Below are 21309 nucleotides of genomic sequence, written 5' to 3'. Positions count from 1 at the left end.
TTAGTAGAGACGGGGTTTCACCATGTTGGCCAGCTTGGTCTTGAACTCCTGACCTCAGGTGATCCACCTGCCTTGGCCTCCCAAAGTGCTGGGATTACAGGCATGAGCCACCACCCCCCACCCAAGGATAAATTTTTAGTGTGTGCTGGGAGTGACCCCTCCCTGTGCTCTGGAAGGCTCAGATTTTTAAACAAGGTCCATATACCCCTCCAAGGGTCCTACCATCAGGCAGAGGGTCAACCCAGTGTTTGTTGAGTCCCATGGGAATAGAATCCATCTCAGCTTCCCGCTGGGCCTGCTTAAGTTCCCGCCTTTCTTTGGCCAAGGCACTCTGCATCATTGCTGCTTGGGAGAGGGAGCCATCTGGGTTCTGGTGCAACAGAAGAAAAAACGACACGGATTAAATGTCCATGAAATAAAATGTAGATGCTAAGCCCCTGTAATCTAAAACATGGGAACACATCTGGAATAAAGTTCCTATCAGTGTAACAGACTATACGAAAGAAATGGATACACCGTAGCACATTCAGATAAAATGAACAAGGGCAATAATAAATCATTGAAGGAATTGAATGCTTAGTTTGAAGATGAGAATCCCAAAAGAGATAGGAATGATGTGCTACCTTTAAATGTATGAAGGACATAAGAAAGGGATAAGAATTTTTCTGTATGACCCCGGGAACCAAAATTAAGACCAATGTGGACACTTCAGTGAGCGAGGTTTCAGGTCTGCCTAAAGAAGAAGTAGGGATCAGATCCATCTCATGATGAAAGGTACCTCCTTAAGGGCTGGTGAATTCCCTGTCACTAACAATGTCATGCAGCTAAGAGATGACCACATGAGAAGAACCCTACAGAAGAATCGTATGTGTGGATTACAAGCATTACATATGTACTGGGCTGGGAGACCTATAATATACCCTTTTCCATACCTAAAATTTTTACCGTTCTATAGATTCTGGTTTAGATTCCCTTCACAGCTCTGCCCTCCCCAACACCCAGTGCTACAGCTTTCTATGGTGGCCAGCCCTAACTGCTCAAGTAAATTCTTCAAAATTGCCTTTAAATCTGCAAGATTCAAGACCTAAGGAGGCCGGGCGCGGTGGCTCAAGCCTGTAATCCCAGCACTTTGGGAGGCCGAGACGGGCGGATCACGAGGTCAGGAGATCGAGACCATCCTGGCTAACACGGTGAAACCCCGTCTCTACTAAAAAATACAAAAAACTAGCCGGGCGAAGTGGCGGGTGCCTGTAGTCCCAGCTACTCGGGAGGCTGAGGCAGGAGAATGGCGTGAACCCGAGAGGAGGAGCTTGCAGTGAGCTGAGATCCGGCCACTGCACTCCAGCCTGGGTGACAGAGCAAGACTCCGTCTCAAAAAAAAAAAAAAAAAGACCTAAGGAAACCATACAAAGGCAATGATGGTAGATTAAGCATTCCTATCTATCTCTGCTTCCACCCAAAATACACAAAAGGAGCACAAAAGAATAAAACAGGCAAAAGCAATAAAGCCAACCCAACCTCCATTTAAAACAAAATTATTCTAGACCCTGGCTAACAGCCAATAATACTTTATGTGGCCTAAGTTCTACTTACGCAGATCTTTTTTTTTTTTTTTTTTTTTGAGACGGAGTCTTGGTCTGTCGCCCAGGCTGGGGTGCAGTGGCACAATCTCGGCTCACTGCAACCTCCACCTCCTGGGTTCACGCCATTCTCCTGCCTCAGCCTCCCGAGCAGCTGGGACTATAGGCACTCGCCACTACGCCCGGCTAATTTTTTGTATTCTTTAGTAGAGACGGGGTTTCACTGTGTTAGCCAGGATGGTCTCGATGTCCTGACCTCGTGATCTGCCCGCCTCGGCCTCCCAAAGTGCTGGGATTACAGGCGTGAGCCACCGCGCCCGGCCTACTTACGCAGATCTAATAACCTGACCCGTTACTTTAGAAAAAGAAGTCCACTTGACATTTCCAGGTTGAAGGTTCAGAAGTTCTCACCTTGACGATTTTAATGGGGCTCATGTCCATGCTTTGCTTAGTGTGTCCTCTCAGGAATGGAGGCTCTTCCTCAACCAATTCAATCTCAAGGTCCTCATCTAAAAGTCCCCCCAAAAGAAGAATTAGCCATAAACAAGAGAGAATAACAATTTTCACCAAAACAATTAATTTCCATAGACACCAACAATCTTTATCAAAAACAGCTTCCCCTGGTGGGGTGTGGGGGTCATGCCTGTAACCTCAGCACTTTGGGAGGCCAAGGCAGGAGGATCACTTGAGGTCAAGAGTTTGATATCAGCCTGGTCAACATAGTGAAACTCCATCTCTACTGGAAATCCAAAAATTATCCCAGCTTGGTGGTGGGCACCTGTAGTCCCAGCTACTTGGGAGGCTAAGGCAGGAAAATAGCTTGCACCCAGGAGGCAGAGGTTGCAGTGAGCTGAGATAAAGCCATTGCACTCCAGCCTGGGTGACAGAGTGAGACTCTGTCTTTGAAAAAAAAAAAAAAACAGGCCGGGTGCAGTGGCTCTCACCTGTAATCCCAGCACTTTGGGAGGCCAAGGTGGGTGGATCACCTGAGGTCAGGAGTTCCGGACCAGCTTGGCCAACATGGTGAAACCCCATCTCTACTAAAAATACAAAAAAATTAGCTGGGCATGATGGCACGCACCTGTAATCCCAGCTACTTGGGAGGCTGAGGCAGGAGGATCACTTGAACCCAGGAGGCGGAGGTTTCAGTAAGCCAAGACTGCGCTACTGCACTTCAGCCTGGGCAACGAGAATGAAACCCCATCTTAAAAAAAAAAAAAGCTTCCCAGGTTAAAGGATGGCAATACAAGTAAAACTCTAACCTAGGTGACTATTCCCCCTACCACCAGCCATTTCTAGGGCATTTGTGCTCCAGTCCAACAACTGATCAGACCTACTTTCGAAAGAAGTTAAACCTATGAGAAAATACTCTCCTGACATTCTAAATGGTACTAAGGCATTTGCCACCCAACTTCATTATGGAATAATTCTTTTTTTTTTTTTTTTTTTTTGAGACGGAGTCTTGCTCTGTGCCCCAGGCTGGAGTGCAGTGGCGCGATCTCGGCTCACTGCAAGCTCCGCCCCCCCGGGTTCACGCCACTCTCCTGCCTCAGCCTCCTGAGTAGCTGGGACTACAGGCGCCCGCCACCTCGCCCGGCTAATTTTCTTGTATTTTTAGTAGAGACAGGGTTTCACCGTGTTAGCCAGGATGGTCTCGATCTCCTGACCTCGTGATCCGCCCGTCTCGGCCTCCCAAAGTGCTGGGATTACAGGCTTGAGCCACCGCGCCCGGCCATAATTCTTAACCCATAATAAATTTGCAAAAAATTAGTTGGACAATTGAACAACACCAGGCGGAACTTGCTTACGCTTATGGCAGAAGTATAAATGGTACAGAAACCAATAGAAAACAATTTGGAACTGCCCAGTAAAGTCAAACACACACATTTCTTACTACCCAGTAATTTTTAAGACAGGGTCTTCCTCTGTTGCCCAGGCTACAGCACAGCGGCATGACCACGGCTCACTACATCCTCGACCCCCCAGGCTCAAGCAACCTTCCCACTTCAGCCTCCCCAATGGCTGGGAGTACAGGCACATATCACTATACCTGGCTAATTTTTTTTTTTTTTTTTGTAAAGATAGGGCATAGCTATGTTGCCAGGGCTGGTCTCAAACTCCTAGACTCAAGCAATCCTATCATCTCAGTCAGCCTCCCAAAGTGCTGGGATTACAGGGCTGAGCCATGACACGTGGCCTACCCAGTCTATGTATTTAGGAAAAAAAAAGAATGTTTTGCACATAAGCACTGAGAGACAATATAGCAATTTCAAAATACTATTATTCACAAAGATTAACCAAAAACCAAGAAACAACTCATATATCCATCAAAAGTAAAATGGATAAATTATAGACAATTTATATATACTCTATAGCAATGAAAATGGATAAAATACCACTATAAATATCATCATAAATATAAAAAATATGTAAGTCAAAAAAAAAAGAAAAATGAGTTAAGTTCAAAAATAGACAACACAACATAATGTTTAGGAATAGATATGTAGATGGTAAAACTAAAGAAAAGCAAGGGAGTAATTAACACAAATATGAGATGGTGGTTACTCCTAGGAGGACGAAAGAAGATCTAAGCAGAGGGGAGCACATAAGGGCTTCAGAAGTGCTTGTAAAATTCTACTTCTTAAGCTGGGTGGCGAGCACATTGGTGCTCACTTACTATTATAATATAAATTATAGAATTCTATTATAAGACTTCATAATTTCAAAAAAGTCATTATGGGCTGAGTTAAAAGTTGTTTCCAGGGCAACTCAGAGGTAATCTAGGTGGATCCAGGATTTTCAGAATAATTACCAAGAATATGAGATCAAATTTACACCCAAAAATACAATTATAACTTTTTATAACCTGAAAGCTTTTTTTTTTTTTAGATAGAATCTCGCTCTGTCACTCAGGCTGGAATGCAGTGGCGTGATCTCAGCTCACTGCAACCTCCATCTCCTGGGTTCAAGCAATTCTCCTGCCTCAGACTCCTGAGTGGCTGGGACTACAGCCGTGCGCCCCTACACCCAGCTAATCTTTGTATTTTTTTAGTAGAGACAGGGTTTTACCACCTTGGCCAGGCTTACCTGGCCTCAGGTGATCTGCTGGCCTCAGCCTCCCAAAGTGCTGGGATTACAGGCATGAGCCACCATGCCTGGCCGAGAGATTATTATAAGCAACAAGTATAATAATACATAAGCACTTGTCAGAAAAATGAACTTCTTGCTTCCATCATGGTGAGATCCTTTTTTTTGAGACATGAGTAGTGAGATCCAAAGAACAAGTGATTAATAGCCACTGGGTTAAACTACAAGCAAATCACCCAATCCAATGGCTCAACTTGCCAATTATCCTTCTCAATCCAACTGGACTAGTTACCTTCCTCATCATCCACCTTAGGGAGAATGCCAGTCTCTTCATCAAAGTCTGGAAACTCTTCTTTGGAAAGGACATTGGCAGCAATCATCTAGCCAAAGAAGAGAAGGCAGCATTTGTAACCTGCTAAGATCAAAACTTTTTTTGTTCTTTTTTTTTTGTTTTGTTTTGTTTTTTTGAGACAGGATCTTGCTCTGTCACCTAGGCTGAAGTGCAGTGACCTGATCAAAGCTCACTGCCACCTCAAACTCCTGGGCTCAACCAATCCTCCTACCTCAGCCTCCTGAATAGGTGAGACTACTGGCGCACACCATAATACCTGGCTAATTTTTAAATTTTTTCTAGAAATAGGGTCTCACTATTTGTCCAAGCTGGTCTCAAACTCCTGGCCTCAAGCAATCCTCCTGCCTTGGCCTCCCAAAGTGCTGAGATTACATGTGTCAGCCACATGCCCAGCCAAAACTCTTCTTTTCTAGGAGAGTTAATTACAGAGGTTTCATGTAAGAAACCCAGTTTTTTCTCCTCTGACCCACGATGTCGGGACCTCAAATGTCCTATGTCCCGTTCCAGGGTTGGGGAGGTGGTTCTCCAACATGGCGCTGTAAAGTATAAGCTCAAAAGTATCATCTCCAAGAAGAGTTATCTGCTCTTCCCTTGTTTCCACAGCACTCTGGTACGTTTATTATATAATATGTAGGCCAGACATAGCAGCTCATGCCTATAATCTCAACACTTTGGGAGGCTGAGACAAGAGAATCATTTGGAGCCCAGGAGTTTTTTGTTTGTTTGTTTTTTGAGACGGAGTCTCGCTGTTGCCCAGGCTGGAGTGCAGTGGCGTGCTCTCGGCTCACTGCAAGCTCCGCCTCCCGGGTTCACGCCATTCTCCTGCCTCAACCTCCTGAGTAGCTGGGACTACAGGCGCCCACCACCACGCCCAGCTAATTTTTTGTATTTTTAGTAGAGACGGGGTTTCACCGTGTTAGCCAGGATGGTCTCGATCTCCTGATTTCGTGATCCGCCCGCCTTGGCCTCCCAAAGTGCTGGGATTACAGCCGTGAGCCACCACGCCCGGCTAAGCCCAGGAGTTTAAGATAAGCGCCGGTAACATGGCAAGACTGTCTCTACAAAAAATTTAAAAATTAGCCAGGCATGGTGGCATGTGCCTGGGGTCTCAGCTAATTGGGAGGCTGAGGTTGGAGGATGGTTTGAGCCTGAAAGGTTGAGACTGCAGTGAGCCATGGTCATGCCAATGCACTCCAGCCTGGGCGACAGTGCAAGCAAGAACCTGTCTCAAAAATAAAGTAAAAAATACGTAACCCCTCACAATTATTTGTTTAGATCTGTCTCCTCTGCTGGACTTTGAGCTCCTTAAGCATAGGAACCATGACATATTCGTCTTTATAGCCCTAGCTCTGCATGGTGCTTGACACACCACGGTTATGATATTTAGTGAAGAAAGATGAAAATAATAGGCTGGGTACAGTGGCTCACGCCTGTAATCCTAGCACTTTGGGAGGCAGAGGTGGGAGGATCACCTGAGGTCAGGAGTTCAAGACTAGCCTGGCCAACATGGTGAAATCCCGTCTCTACTAAAAATTCAAAAAAATTAGCCGGCGTGGTGGTGGTTGCCTGTAATCCCAGCTACTCAGAGGCTGAGGCACAAGAATCGCTTGAACCCAGGAGGCGGAGGTTGCAGTGAGCTGAGATCACACTACTGTCCTCCAGCCTGGGTGACAGAGTAGGACTCTGTCTCAAAAAAAAGAAAAAAAAAAAGAAAACAATAATGAAGACTTACATAGTAATTACCATATGCCAGGCACTAACCTAAGAGTTTCACTTTTTTTTTTTTCTTTTTGAGACAGTCTTGTTCTGTCACCCAGGCTGGAGTGCAGTGGTATGATCTCAGCTCACTGTAACCTCCGCCTCTCGGGTTCAAGCAATTCTCTTGCCTCAGCATCCTGAGTAGCTGGGATTACAGGTGTGCACCATGACGCCTGCCTAATTTTTTGTAGTTTTAGTGTAGACAGGGTTTCACCACATTGGTCAGGCTGGTCTCGAACTCCTGACAGGTGTGAGCCACCATGCCCAGCGACTTTCACCTTTATTAACTCATTTAATCATCATACCACCAACGCTCGTCCTGTTTTATAGATGAGGGTACTGAGGCACGAGGTAGAGTAGCTTAGCTAAGGATTACACGGCTAGTAAGTGGCTGACATGGGGGGCTGTGCCCCCACCCAAATCTCATCTTGAATTTTCACATGTGTGGGAGGGACCCAGTGGAAGGTAACTGAATCATGGAGGCAGCTCTTTCCCACACTGTTGTCATGATAGTAAGTCTCATGAGATCTGATGGTTTTAAAAAGGGGCATTTCCAGCCAGGCGCGGTGGCTCAAGCCTGTAATCCCAGCACTTTGGGAGGCCGAGACGGGTGGATCACGAGGTCAGGAGATCGAGACCATCCTGGTTAACACGGTGAAACTCCGTCTCTACTAAAAAAATACAAAAAACTAGCCGGGCGAGGTGGTGGGCGCCTGTAGTCCCAGCTACTTGGGAGGCTGAGGCAGCAGAATGGCGTAAAACCCGGGAGGTGGAGCTTGCAGTGAGCTGAGATCCGGCCACTGCACTCCAGCCTGGGCGACAGAGCGAGATTCCGTCTCGGAAAAAAAAAAAGAGGGGGCATTTCCCTGCACAAACTCTCTTCTCTTGCCTATTGCCATGTGAGATGTGCCTTTCACCTTCCTCCATGATTGTGAGACCTTCCCAACCACGTGGAATTCTAAGTCCAATAAACCTTTCTTTAGTAAATTGCCCAGTCTCAGGTACGTCTTTATCAGCAGTGTGAAAACAGACAAATACAGTGGCCAAAAATTATCCCAGGCCATCGTGCTCCAGGGCACACCCCTAAGCACCATGCTACATACTGAATGACTATGTGGCCATGAAAACTAATGGCCCCAACCTGTTTGATCTCCCACTTCTCTGGGTCAGAGATTCGGGTGAGGCGCTTGCGTTCCAGTGAGTCGTCCTCTACTTCAGGGGCACTGACAAGGGACAGGTGAGTGGGTCTATCAGGATTCCGCATTGAGGTCTCCTCATTGGTCTCCCCGACAAGATTTCGCCGTCTATTTGGGTTTAGATCTTCTCCAGACTCTTGATCCACATCCTAAGGCACAAAAACAAGGGGGCCAGCTCACTTGCTGTCTTATTCCATTCCCTTGGCCATCAGATGTAAGAAAAGGCTGACCATCTCACTTACCTTCATGCTCAGGCTGGTCTTGGTCCCAGTGAAGGAGAGCACTTTGACTTTGACCCTCTGGCCTTTGCTCACCACATCAGCTACGTTGGCCACACGACCCTCCCGCCGGAGCTCAGAGATGTGCACCAGGCCTTCCCATCGCTTCCTGAGGGAGAGTCAGACACATCTGGAACATGATAAAAAATACTATCCCCCAACCAATTTCTACCCTTATTGGAACTAACAAAAGAAAATGGCCTCAAACTCAAGAGAAAAGTACCATGAAGGTGGTCAAACAATCAAATAGTATTATCACTCTCTCCATGGGGAGACATGGGGTGTGGAAGCAAATTCTATCTGTCCCAACAAGCAAAGGACAGATCTCCTGAAGACAGAGAAAGGAATAAAAGGCTCTGTAACATTTCAAAAGAGTCAATTTCTAAGAATCGTGTATGGCTGATTTGACTAAAGTGTCATTAATCAAAGTAACTTTTTAGAATGTGAAAATCCTCAGTGATAAAAGAAATTCTGCCCATCACTGACGTGTGGACAGAAGAGCACCAGTCATTACCTGAGGCCTTCCAGCTGCACAAAGCAACCAAACTGCATGATGCTGGTAACTTTGCCATTGTAAATGTCACCAATGGTGGGCTCTTCCGGAGGAGGGCGGTCCACATGCTTATCCCGCCATCTATCCAGATTCCGCTCTCCATATTTGTCCCGGTCCTTCCGGTCTTTGGGGGGACTCTGACTCCTGCTCCTGGACCGATATCTAGACTTTGCTTTATTCCTCTCCCGGGTCCTGGAACGTGATCGAGAGCGGGATCGGTGTCTCCGCCTGTGGTCTCTCTCTCGGTTTCGTTCCCTATCTCGGTCTCGATCTCGATCTCGGTCTCGATCTCGGCTTCGACTCCGCTTCTTCTTCTTTGTCCTGTCCCTAACAAATCAATAAGCACCTGTCTTAAAAAAAAACCAATCCAATTTCATCTTTGCATCCCCAAGCACCCAGTACAGTGCCATGCACATGGCAGGTGCCCACTAGGTTTTGAGCTGAATTAGTTTCAATAACTATGACATCCCTATAAACCAATAAAGAATCAAGCCACAAACATATTCAGCCTCTTTCAACCCTGATTTCTATATTCTGAATATCCTAGCATTTGCTAGATACACTTAGCAGGAAGCAATGAAAATAGATCCAACAATATGATATATGACCAGTCCAGATTCTGTAAACTTGCCCAAAATTTTGCTTGGCTGGTCCACAAAATTCAACTGTCACAGTATCCTAAACTTCCAAAGGACAGGACACTAAGGACAAACCGGTGCTCAGTATCTCTCTGCTTCTCCTGGACTGCTGCACTGGGCATTAAAGCTTCCAGTTCTTTCAGGACATCCACAGCAACTTTCACATCATCTTCATCCAACATGGTCTGCAGAGGTAGAGGCCAGCAAAGTTAGGAGAAAGAAAAAAACCACTCAAGAATCAGCTCAGGTACATCTATAAATCACTAACCACTATGTGAGGGAAATGGAAGAGGGGCAGAGATTTCCAGCTTGATTCAAGATAGATGCAGAAGAAATGGAAAGAAGGCTCTTGAGAATCACTGCTACATTTGACAAATCCCCTTTGTCCTTAATACAATTCTATGAAAGGCAGTTAGATATTAATCATCCCTGCCATGAAAGAATGCAAGTGATGATTATATAAAAACAGGTGTTAAAAATTTTAAAAAGCAACTCTCCCTCTGCACTCTCTGCCTCCCTCCCCCCACTCCAGCTTAATGTTTTTCCATAGTCCTTATTGCTATCTGCTATGTTACATACTTATTTGTTTGTTTATTGCCTATCTCCTCCCCACCAGAATGTTTACATGTTTATTTCCTGCTCTGCTCCCTACCCCAAAATTAGGATATAATCTCCAAAGGCAGAAACTCTTGTCTGTTCTGTTCACGGCTGTTACCCAGGTACTTAGAACAGTGTTTGGCATACAGTAAGTACTCAATAAATATTTGTTAAAATGAAATTTAAAAATCAAAACGCTTTAAAAATTAGACCCTTAACAAGTAACAGAGCAAAAAAAGAAATCTAATTTCACACATCTGGCATCTGTTCCAGAACCTTATTTCATATTCCTAATCACTACTTCCCCAAATTCCCAATCTCATTTCCCTTGAATATCATTCTCAGAACCCCTTAACATGTTCAATACATAGTACATACTCAGGGAGTGATCAAACACTTTCTTTTTTTCTTTTTCTTCTTTTTTTTTTGAGATGGAGTCTTGCTCTGTCGCCCAGGCTGGAGTGCAGTGGCCAGATCTCAGCTCACTGCAAGCTCCACCTCCTGGGTTTACACCATTCTCCTGCCTCAGCCTCCCAAGTAGCTGGGACTATAGGCGCCCGCCACCTCGCCCGGCTAGTTTTTTTGTATTTTTTAGTAGAGACGGGGTTTCACCATGTTAGCCAGGATGGTCTCGATCCCCTGACCTCGTGATCCACCCACCTCGGCCTCCCAAAGTACTGGGATTACAGGCTTGAGCCACCGCGCCCAGGCTGATCAAACACGTTCACTCTTAAAAATGAGTTACAACAAAGGCAAACTTAAAATTAATAAAATTACTAATGAGACAAAGAAAAGGGGTTGGGAATATATATTTATAGTAGACATTCTCAAAATGGTATCAGTACCCGAACAGAAGGGTTGTCCGGTTGGCAAAGGACTGGGAAGAGTTCCTTCAGTTTTTCTTTTTCTGTTTTAGGTTTAACAACTGGATCTTGTTTCATTAAAGAGCATGAAGGGGTTAAAAAAAAAAAGATATATTTAATATTATTAATGATTAACAAAATAACTTCAACATTAGATTTGTATCAAACCAAAACAGAACATGGCATTTTGCTATATATTAATCGTACCTGTTACTATAAATGTAATTTAATTTTCTAAATACATTGATCACAAACTATCTCAAAATGTAGCAGAGAGAGGAGTGTAAAAATACTCATTTGGTTATGTCTTATCTTTTTGACTTTGTCTTAAGTTGTTTGAAACTTTTTTCCCCCTTGAAACAGGGGGAAAAAACCTCTGTCATTCAGGCTGAAGTACAGTGGTGCAACTATGGCTCACTGCGGCTTCACCCTTTTGGACTCAAGCAACCCTCCTTCCTTAGCCTCCCAAGTAGCTGGAACTACAGAGGCACGCCATCATGCTTGGTTAATTTTCAAATTTTTTTTGTAGTGATGAGGTCTCTCTATGTTGCTCAGGCTAGTCTAAAACTCCTGGGCTCAAGTGATCCTCCCACCTTGGTCTCCCAGAGTGCTGGGATTCCAGCAGTGAGCCACTACGCCCAGCCCATTTGAAAAATCTTACTGGAACATTTACTTGCTCAGCAACTGCTGAGAGGAAAACAAATGCAATTTACAGGATGTTCAAAATCTACACCATTCTAGAAGCTAAGCTCAGGTGGAAGCTCTGCTTACCTTTGCTAGTGGAAGGCTTCGCTGGAGGCCGCATGGTTTGTATGAGACGCAGCAAGTTACTAATAAGAGAATCCTTTGAAAAGAAACATAGAACAAAAATGGTCAGCTTCTGTACCAGTGCTTAAATACACTTTGAAAAAGGAAAAGGCAAAGAATGTCCTTTAGAGAAGGGTGGTTATGCACTGGAATTTAGCTAATTGGAATAAATGAAACATAAGAGTATCAACCTGGTGTAGCATGAACCTAGTATAGCAGCTTCAGAGAAAGCCGATACTTAGGACTCTTTGGGGAGAAAAGTTATTAGGCTCCCTGCAACCATTTTATTTCACAAGGTTTAGAACTACCCCCAAAACTCGTTTCCAACTTCCTGACTTACAGAACAGGAATGTAAATACCTACAAAAACTTAATGATGAAAATCCTGCCCTGTTTTCCTAGAGAGGTATCACAGAAAATCTGGTTACATTACCCCTACCTAATGGCATGAAAACATTACACACTTAAAGGCTTATTTAATTGATACGTATAAAATTGTCTCCTTCCTATATCAAACTCTTATATTAAATCCTATCAAAATTTAAATTCAATAGTGACATTAAAACATAAATTATGTAATCCCAGCACTTTGGGTGGTCAAGGCGGGCGGATCACAAGGTCAGGAGATCAAGACCATCCTGGCTAACATGGTGAAACTCCGTCTCTATTAAAAATACAAAAAATTAGCCGGGCGTAGTGGTGGGCGCCTGCAGTCCCAGCTACTTGGGAGGCTAAGGCAAAAGAATGGTATGAACCCGGGAGACTGAGGTTGCAGTGAGCTGAGATCACGCCACTGCACTCCAGCCTGGGCAACACAGCAAGTCTCTGTCTCAAAAAAAAACCCCATAAATTAAAACATTAATAGCTACAGATTGTCTTCTCCAGATATACATACCGTAAATTCTGCACCATTTTTGACGAGGGAAGCCTTAAAAGTATCAAAGGTGGTATTTTTCTCAGCAAGACTGATCACAAATTCAGCTGCAAATAAGAAACAGAATTCAGAAAAGAAGAGACATGAGCAAGAAATCAGTTTTAAGTATGGTAAAAACAAAACTAATTAGGTTATCCAACAGTCATAAAAAACAAAGACCACCATCTGATAAGGGTAAAGAGAGAAAATCTGGCCAGGTGCAGTGGCCCATGCCTGTAATCCCAACACTCTGGGAGGCCAAGGTGGGTGGATCACTTGAGATGAGCCTGGCTAACACAGTGAAACCCCGTCTCTACTAAAAATACAAAAATTAGCTGGGTGTGGTGGCAGGCGCCTGTAATCCCAGCTACTTGGGAGGCTGGGGCAGGAGAATCACTTGAACCTAGGAGGCAGAGGTTGCAGTGAGCCGGGATTGTGCCACTGCACTCCAGCCTGGGTAACAGAGTGAGACTCCGTCTCAAAAAAACAAAAAACAAAAACAAAACAAAACAAAAAAGAAAACGAGAGAAAATCTAGACTGCTGAAATTATCCACGCATGTTCTAGTGAATTTATACAAATGAAAGGAAGACATTACTATAAAATGGCTCAATGTAGCCCTTGAGTGTATTTAAACTAGGAAGACCTATTTGCCGCACATCATGGTACCCTCTTCTCACAAAACTACTACCTGGGCACGCTGCCACCTAGACTATAAAGGTGACAATAAAAAGCATGAGCCCGTGCAGACAAAGAGGCACACAACAGAAGGACAGACCCAATCTGTATGTGACAGTAGGCAGCTGCTGGGTGGTGCAATCTCCACATTGATGAAAGACTTACTTTTCCCCCAAATTTTTTTCCACAAATCTGCCTAATTCTTTTTTTTTTTTTTTTTTGAGACAGAGTCTTGCTTTGTCGCCCAGGCTGGAGTGCAGTGGCACGATCTCGGCTCACTGCAACCTCTGCCTCCTGGGTTCACGCCATTCTCCTGCCTCAGCCTCCTGAGTAGCTGGGACTACAGGCACCCGCCACCACGCCTGGCTAATTTTTTGTATTTTCAGTAGAGACAGGGGTTCACCATGTTAGCTAGGATGGTCTCGATCTCCTGGCCTTGTGATCTGCCTACCTCAGCCTCCCAAAGTGCTGGGATTAGAGGCATAAGACATGCGCTCGGCATACCTGACTAGTTCTTGAAACATTTTTTTTGAGAGGGAGTCTCGCTCTGTCACCCAGGATGGAGTGGAGTGGCGTGATCCTGGCTCACTGCAACCTCTGCCTCCTGAGTTCAAGCGATTCTTCTGCCTCAGCCTCCCGAGTAGCTGGGGCTACGAGCGTGCGCCACCACACCCGGCTAATTTTTATATTTTTAGTACAGAGAGGATTTCACCATATTGGCCAGGCTGGTCTCGAATTCCTGACTTTGTGATTTGCCTGCCTCAGCCTCCCAAAGTGCTGGGATTACAGGCATGAGCCACCGTGCCCAGCTAGCAATTCTGCTGTCTCAGCCTCCTGAGTATCTGGGATCACAGGTGCCCTCCACCATGCCTGGCTAATTTTTGTATTTTTAATAGAGATGGGGTTTTGCCACATTGGCCAGGCTGGTCTTGAACTCCTGACCTCAGGTAATCCTCCTGCCTCAGCCTCCCAAAGTGCTGGGATTACAGGCATGAGCCACTGTGCCCGGCTTAGTTCTTGAAACTTCTAATATTAGAGCTATTTATTAATTAAGCGACTTTCAGACAGTGGTTCACGCCTGCAATCCCAGCACTTTTGGGAGGTCGTGGTGGGCAGATTGCCTGAGCCCAGGAGATCAAGACCATCCTGGGCAACATGGCAAAACCCCATTTCTACAAAAAATACAAAAATCAGCTGGTGGTGGTGGTGTGCATGTGTAGTCCTAGCTACTCAGGAGGAGACTGAGATAATAAGCCTCATACTCTGAGACCCACAAAAAAATTGTAATGCTTTCATTTGAATACTAATCCTAAAAAAGTAAATGAATAAATAACATGAAAGATCTAGATGACTAACTCATAAAGTAGTACTACCATACAGTTTCCATTCTGGAATTTGCCTTTATCTTTCTGATGAAGGGAAAGCCAAATGCCATCAGGCTACATGAACACATCTTATGCATAATAAGTTAGTAACATTGTCAATGGTTAATACTTTTTGAACATTACCATGTGCCAGGCACTATGCTAAGTACTTTTTATGGGTTACTTCATGATCCCCAAAACAACCCTCACAAGTAGGTGCTACTACTGTCCGTTTTACAATGAGGAAGCTGACAGTTTGAGACACTGACCTACCCAATAATAACTAGGGGGAGCTAGGAATAAAATCCAGGCAATCTAACTTCGGAGCCCATATTCTTTCAAGAAATGTGGAGGGAGAACTAAGTCCCATGGTGTTAGGCATGTCGTGCTCAAAAGAGCCGCTCACAAAGGAGTCAGCAGCACATTCACACTGCCAGCCATCAGTAATCAGCTCGCCCGGGCTTTTTTTTTTTTTTTTGAGACGGAGTCTTGCTCTGTCACTCAGGCTGGAGTGCAGTGGCACGATCCTCTCACTGCAACCTCCACCACCCAGGTTCAAGCGATTCTCCTGCCTCAGCCTCCTGAGTAGCTGGGATTACAGGTGTGCGCCACCATGCCCGGCTAATTTTTGTATTTTTAGTAGAGACAGGGTTTCACCATGTTGGTCAGGCTCTGGTCTTGAACTCCTGACCTCGTGATCCACCCGCCTCGGCCTCCCAAAGTGCTGGGATTACAGGTGTGAGCCACTGTGCCTGGTCCCATTAATCAGTATTTTTAGTTTTCACAATTATACAGGGGAATCATTAAATTAACTGAATCCATTATAAATAATTCATAGTTTAAAAAAATTCATTGGTGAAAACAGTAAAAATAACATTAATTTAAATGATAATCCAGTATTACAGCTCTTTCAGAATTTGTCTAGCAGGTTTTCCAGTATTCGTCGGAAACTCTACTATCTCAACTCCCCCAAAAATTAAATACATAAATTAGTAAGTCATTCATCAGGGTCAAAAGCAAAAGAATCAAGTCAGCAAACAAAACATAAAAGAAGCAAATATATGCCTTTCTGTTACTGAACCCAACTCTGCCAATTTAGTTTCAACAAAAAACAGTCTATCACATTAAACCAATATTAGTACTTTTTTTTTTTTTTTGAGATAAAGTCTTGCTCTTGTCGTCCAGGCTGGAGTGCAATGACGCAATTTCGGCTCACTGCAACCTCCGTCTCCTGAGTTCAAGCAATTCTGTTTTCTCAGCCTCCTGAGTAGCTGGGATTACAGGCACCCACCACCACGGCCAGCTAATTTTTGTAATTTTTTTTTTTTTTTTTTTTTTTATTAGTAGAAATAGGGTTTCACCATGTTGGCCAGGCTGGTCTCAAACTCCTGACCTCAGGTGATCGGCCTATCTTGGCCTTCCAAAGTGCTGGGATTACAGGCATGAGCCACTGCACCCGGCCAATGTTAGTACTTTTAATGTTACTGGTTTTATAATTCTGTATTTAACAGAAAAAGCATATTTGTGAGTTTTCTGCAAATTAATTGAGATTTTTAGCTATATATAAATTAAAAGAATACGGAGTTTATACCTTGCTCTATTTTTGTACGTAAATGAAGTGAACATCAAAACAAACACTGGAAGATGTCAATAACTTTTTTGTTTCCTCTAAAAGGCCAAGGTATTAGGAGTTAAAACGAAAACAGAGAGAAAAGTAAGCTCCCTGAAAGCAGAAATCTGTCTCGTTCTCTGTGGTATGCCTAGCCCCCAGCTCAATATTTGCTGAAAAAAGGAAACATATTAACAAGATAGCAAAACCGACAAAATTATCACCTCATTATTAACTGAAAGAGAAGAATACTGCGGAAAAATTACATATGACAGACACATCTTGCCTGGGAGGCAAGAGAAAAAAGTAAACAAAAATATACTGGCATCATACTTTCGGGCATCTTCCTAAGTGCTACATGGTGACCCTGTGAAGACATTGTCCCACTTCACAGATGAGAAAAACAGCTTCAGAGAAACTATGAATCTTACCAAAGGTCACTCGTCTAACTTTTCTAACCCCTCCTGTCACCGGTCCCTTCCCTTCCATCCCTCCAATTGATGATTTCATCTTCATTTAGAAAACTGAAGAGTGGGCTGAAACTCTCTCACTCATCTTCCTACCACCAATCTCTAAACTCATCTGAATCTGCAACTATATTCTCTGTCCTCGCTCCTGTTACAACTGAGGAAGAAATGCTGTACTTACCAAAGGTCAATCCCTCCATTGGTTGCCCTTCATCCCATCCATCCTCTTTACCTTTATAAGGGCTTCATCTGTCTATGGTCTTAGCTCTAGGACCCTAAACTTTTCTAATTCCTCAGTTTGGGTTCCCCAGATGTAGTTTGCCCCAAAACATCTAGTGACTGGTGTTTAAGACATAGTACAGGACCCAATGACTCACTCCTGTAATCCCAGCACTTTGGGAGGCCGAGGCAAGAGGACTGCTTGAGCCCATAAGTTTGAGACCAGCCTGGGCAATACAGTGAGACCCCCGTCTCTACAAAAAATTTAAAAATTAGTGAGCTTGGTGGCGCGCGCCTGTAGTCCCAGCTACTCGGGAGGCTGAGGTGGGAGGATTGCTTGAGCCCAGGAGGTGGAGGCTGCAGTGAGCCAAGATCGTGCCACTGCACTCCAGCCTGGGCGACAGAGCGAGGCCCTGTCTCAAAAAATTTGAGTACAGAATGAACGGTCAAAGAACACAGTTAAAAGCACAGATGCTGACTGCTATGTCACAGAGTGGCGTGAAGACCAAATAAGACAAATGTCAATAAGGAGCTGAGCATCGCATCTAGCACACAGTGAGCACCCAATAAACGTCAGCCATCATCATCGTCATCGCAGCACCTGATGCTGTTGTTGTTAAACATGTTTAATTGAGGCTGAAAAAAAACCCACAAAAAACAATCAAGCAGAGACGATCGCCCCGGACTTCACTGACAGCTCTGGAAAAGTTTCTAAAGTTTCTTGAGGTCTCTCAAGTCGAGACCACGGCAGCGGGTACCCTGGGTCCGGGTGTCTGCGATAGAGAGAGACAGACTCATACGAACATACTTTCTGTCCACCAACCACCTTTCTCCTTCCGCTTCCCTCAATCCCAAACTGAGGCCACAGGGACCTCCCCGGGCTCACCAAGGTCCTTGTCGTTGATCCCCAAGTGATTGTCCAGCTCAGTGCAAACCTTTGACACCAAAGACAGGTACTCGAGTTTGGCAAGTTCTTCCGCGGGGCCTGGCTCCGAACCGATTATGGCTCCCGCCATGGCTACAGCCACAGCCATGGCTATAGCTTACACAGGACCTCACGGCCGGCGATCAGAGCTACTCGGGCCGGCTTCCAGCTTTCATTTCCGGGTCAGTGCGCGTCCCCTTTGTTTACGGGAAATTGAAAATTTGAGGAACAAATCAAGTCACAACTGGATGGATCATAGAGAACGGACAGGAAGTGCTTAAAGAAGGGACAGCTAGAGTGGGTTACTCTGCACGCCGACCTGCGCCCTCTACAGGCGAGAAAAATCTCCGCCCGTTCTCAGGCCCGGAAACGTTCACTCAGCGCCCTCCCACCCTGGTTCGGCAGAGGGCGACCCCGGCCTGCACAAGAGAAGCCGGGAGGAACCCGCAAAACAGCCTGCGCCTGCGCTTTAGAACACTTGAAAAAGGAATCTTAATGCACGTCTGGAAAAAGACAAACTTGCTTTACTGTGGATCCGCAAATTCCCGGCCTCACTTCTTTGTGGTTCCTGTCGTCCGATCTCAAGCGACCCTTGACAAGCCAGTAGGCAGTAGATTGACTTCTCTCGTTTTACACAGGATGAAACTGGCACTTCCACTGCCAGCTGGATGCTTGGGCAAATCAATCTCTGGGGCCTTAGTTTTCTCATCTGTAAACTAGAATAATGTTCTACCCTAAATGGAATAACTGCAAGGAGTGTGACACAGAGTAGGCACACCGCAAATGGCAGTTACTGTTAATATTACAAGGCTAGGCCGGGTGCAGTGGCTCACGCCTGTAATGCCACACTTTGGGAGGCCGAGGCTGGTGGATCACTTGAGGTCAGGAGTTCCAAACCAGCCTGGCCAACGTGGCGAAACTCCATCTCTACTAAAAATAGAAAACTTAGCCGGGCGTGGTGGTGGCGGGCGCCTGTAGTCCCAGCTACTCTGGAGGCTGAGGCACGAGAATCGCTTGAACCCAGGAGGCGGAGGTTGATGTGATCTGAGTTTGCACCACTGCACTCCAGCATGGGCGACAGAGTGAGACTCTGTCTCAAAAAAAAAAAAAAAAAAAAAATCAAGGCTGAGACGATGGTCACAGTAGAGCTGGTCTCTGGTCTGTCAAGCACGGATCTCCTTAGTCTGGGAACCCACAGAGCCAGCTGCCTCCACTCTCGTGAAAACCTGCGTTTCAATCCCCAGTTTTCCTGAGTCCTCTCAGAACTTATTCCCTGAGGTGCCGGGCGCTGTGGCTCACCCCTGTAATCCCAGCACTTTGGGAGGCCGAGATGGGCAGATCACTTGAGGTCAGGAGTTAGAGACCATCCTGGCCAACATGGTGAAACCCCGTCTGTACTAAAAATACAAAAATTAGTTGGGTGTGGTGGTATGTGCCTGTAGTCCCCCCTACTAGGGAGGCTGAGGCGGGAGAATCGCTTGAACCCGGGAGGTGGATGTTGCAGTGTGCCGAGATCTCGCCACTGCACTCTAGCCTGGGCGACAGAGTGAGACTCCATCTCAAACAAACAAACAAACAAAACACACACACACAAACAACAACAACAAACCTTATTTCCCCAAATATCAGCTGTGCTGTAAATCCAAGGTCATAAGCTTAGGTCTCCCAACTTCTGCTTCAGGTCCTTTTTACCTTTGTGGCAACCTTAAAGTGGGATGGGGATTTTTCCCACACTCCAGTGCTTTGTGTGATGAGTAAGGAAACAGAAGCACCCTCAAGTGAATGGGTCTCCAATCAATCAAAAGGAGGAAATCAGTCTCCTACTTTTCACTGTAGCAACATTTTTACACTGGTGTACCTTTGGACTCTGTTTCTTGAACATCTCATCATGGACTGAAAAATGACAGGCAGAGAAAAACCCAGCAGTTGTTCTCTCTGCCTCCAGGAGCTCCATGTTGCCGGGTTCCTAAGGAATCACTACTGTACCCTCTGAGTTCTTCCTACTCCTCCCCATTTCGCTTCTTCTTTTTCCCCATGAATAGAACGGAAAACTCTGCACTTGATCCAATGTGCTCAATTTGCCAGCTTGGAGTTACGATTTCAAGGGCTTATTCTATCTGATGTTCATTCTCTGTGCTTCCTTCCCTTTAAAAATTCATATTTCTATTCTGCTTTCCTCCAATATTTAACCGGAAGGAGGAACAGATAGGGAGTTTGTTTTGTTTTTAAAGCTCTGTCAGAAAAGGGGCTATGGAACCATAACATGTAGTAGCAGTAGTAGCAATAAATACTAGAATTAATTAATAGTAAATGTTATAATTGGGAATTATTGAACATATATATCAATAGTAAATATTAACAGCAAAACATTACTTTTTATTTACATATGCCATTAACTGCACATTTTAAGAAGTGACAGTTTTTATGCAATATACATATTTCTTGCAACACCAAAAATTTCTTTGAAGCCAAAGGAAAACAATTATGTAGATACAGATAACTTGACAGCCCAAACACAGATGCACATGGAATCCTCCTACTGTTCCTCCCCATAAGAGACCGTGAATCGAACGCAGAGCAAAAGTAAATGTATCCTAACTGTCCTTTGGATAGAATAGTTTTCAACATAATATCAGATACAGTTAATTTTCATTATTAGGCTGGGTGCAGTGGCTCACACCTGTAATCCCAGCACTTTGGGAGGCTGAAGCAGGCGGATCGCCTGAGGTCAGGAGTTCGAGACCAGTCTGGCCAACATGGTGAAACGCTGTCTCTACTAAAAATACAAAAAATTAGCCGGGCGTGGTGGTGCACAGCTGTAATCCCAGGGCTGAGGCAGGAGAATCGCTTGAACCCAGGAGGCAGAGTTTGCAGTAAGCCAAGATCACACCACTGCACTCCAGCCTGGGCGACAGAGTGATACTCTGTTTCAAAAAATAAAATAATAATAAATTTCCATTATTATTGTATGTCTTTCCTTGGACAGCCTCCATGTGACCCTTTAATAGCCCAGTAAACAATTCACCTCTACAAATAACTTATGCTCAGTTACTACCCACACCACCACCCATGATGGATAAGAAATTGTTGCCCACTACCAAACTTGTAGTCACGGGGGTGTTGCTTTTCTGCCTGTTCCTAGACTGATAGATGTGTTTAACCCTACCCCCAATTTCCATGTTATTTCTGCTCTGTCCCAGAGACTGGTCCCAGCTGCTGGAATTTGGGAAAGAACTTGGGGGTTGGGACGAGGTAAGAAGCAGAGAGAAAGTACTGAACCCTTTAGCAACATTAGATTGAGTTGGTGAGGGAGAAGAAATAATCTAAGTATGTGTAGCTGAAAGATAGCATCCTTAGGGAAGTTTGTGAGAAAAATCATAGGGCTTTCTGTCAAAACAGTGTTGCTACAACCCAGACAACCCTGGCT

At 44.9% G+C, this 21309-nt stretch overlaps 1 protein-coding gene and 1 non-coding gene across 4 annotated transcripts in view; one reads left to right on the top strand and one right to left on the bottom strand.

Moving 5' to 3' along the window:
• Positions 1 to 18199, bottom strand: part of DHX8 (DEAH-box helicase 8) — a 44823-nt gene extending 26624 nt beyond the window's left edge. Inside the window, exons 1-12 of one of the 3 annotated variants that reach the window (XM_021929252.2) lie at positions 17844 to 17961; positions 17610 to 17730; positions 12604 to 12689; positions 11674 to 11746; positions 10885 to 10970; positions 9518 to 9627; positions 8766 to 9131; positions 8216 to 8360; positions 7919 to 8122; positions 4960 to 5047; positions 1992 to 2089; positions 223 to 370 (exon numbers count right to left, since the gene is read on the bottom strand). In XM_021929252.2, the coding sequence (XP_021784944.2) occupies positions 223 to 370; positions 1992 to 2089; positions 4960 to 5047; positions 7919 to 8122; positions 8216 to 8360; positions 8766 to 9131; positions 9518 to 9627; positions 10885 to 10970; positions 11674 to 11707 (1279 nt within the window). In that variant the 5' untranslated portion in view covers positions 11708 to 11746; positions 12604 to 12689; positions 17610 to 17730; positions 17844 to 17961. Of the gene's footprint in view, positions 1 to 222; positions 371 to 1991; positions 2090 to 4959; positions 5048 to 7918; positions 8123 to 8215; positions 8361 to 8765; positions 9132 to 9517; positions 9628 to 10884; positions 10971 to 11673; positions 11747 to 12603; positions 12690 to 17609; positions 17731 to 17843 lie in introns of all 3 variants that reach the window. The other 2 variants (XM_021929251.2, XM_003913135.5) reach the window with 2 other exon arrangements.
• On the top strand, positions 15557 to 15617 carry LOC116272508. The gene has a single exon (XR_004181178.1). It is a non-coding gene; the product is annotated as a U7 small nuclear RNA (small nuclear RNA).
• Positions 18200 to 21309: the final 3110 nt, after the last annotated feature.

This window comes from Papio anubis, unplaced genomic scaffold (assembly GCF_008728515.1).
Source record: "Papio anubis isolate 15944 unplaced genomic scaffold, Panubis1.0 scaffold118, whole genome shotgun sequence".
NCBI classification, from domain to species: domain Eukaryota; kingdom Metazoa; phylum Chordata; class Mammalia; order Primates; family Cercopithecidae; genus Papio; species Papio anubis.
The sequence above is the reverse complement of the archived record's forward strand: the minus strand, read 5'-3'. Positions and strand labels throughout refer to the sequence as shown.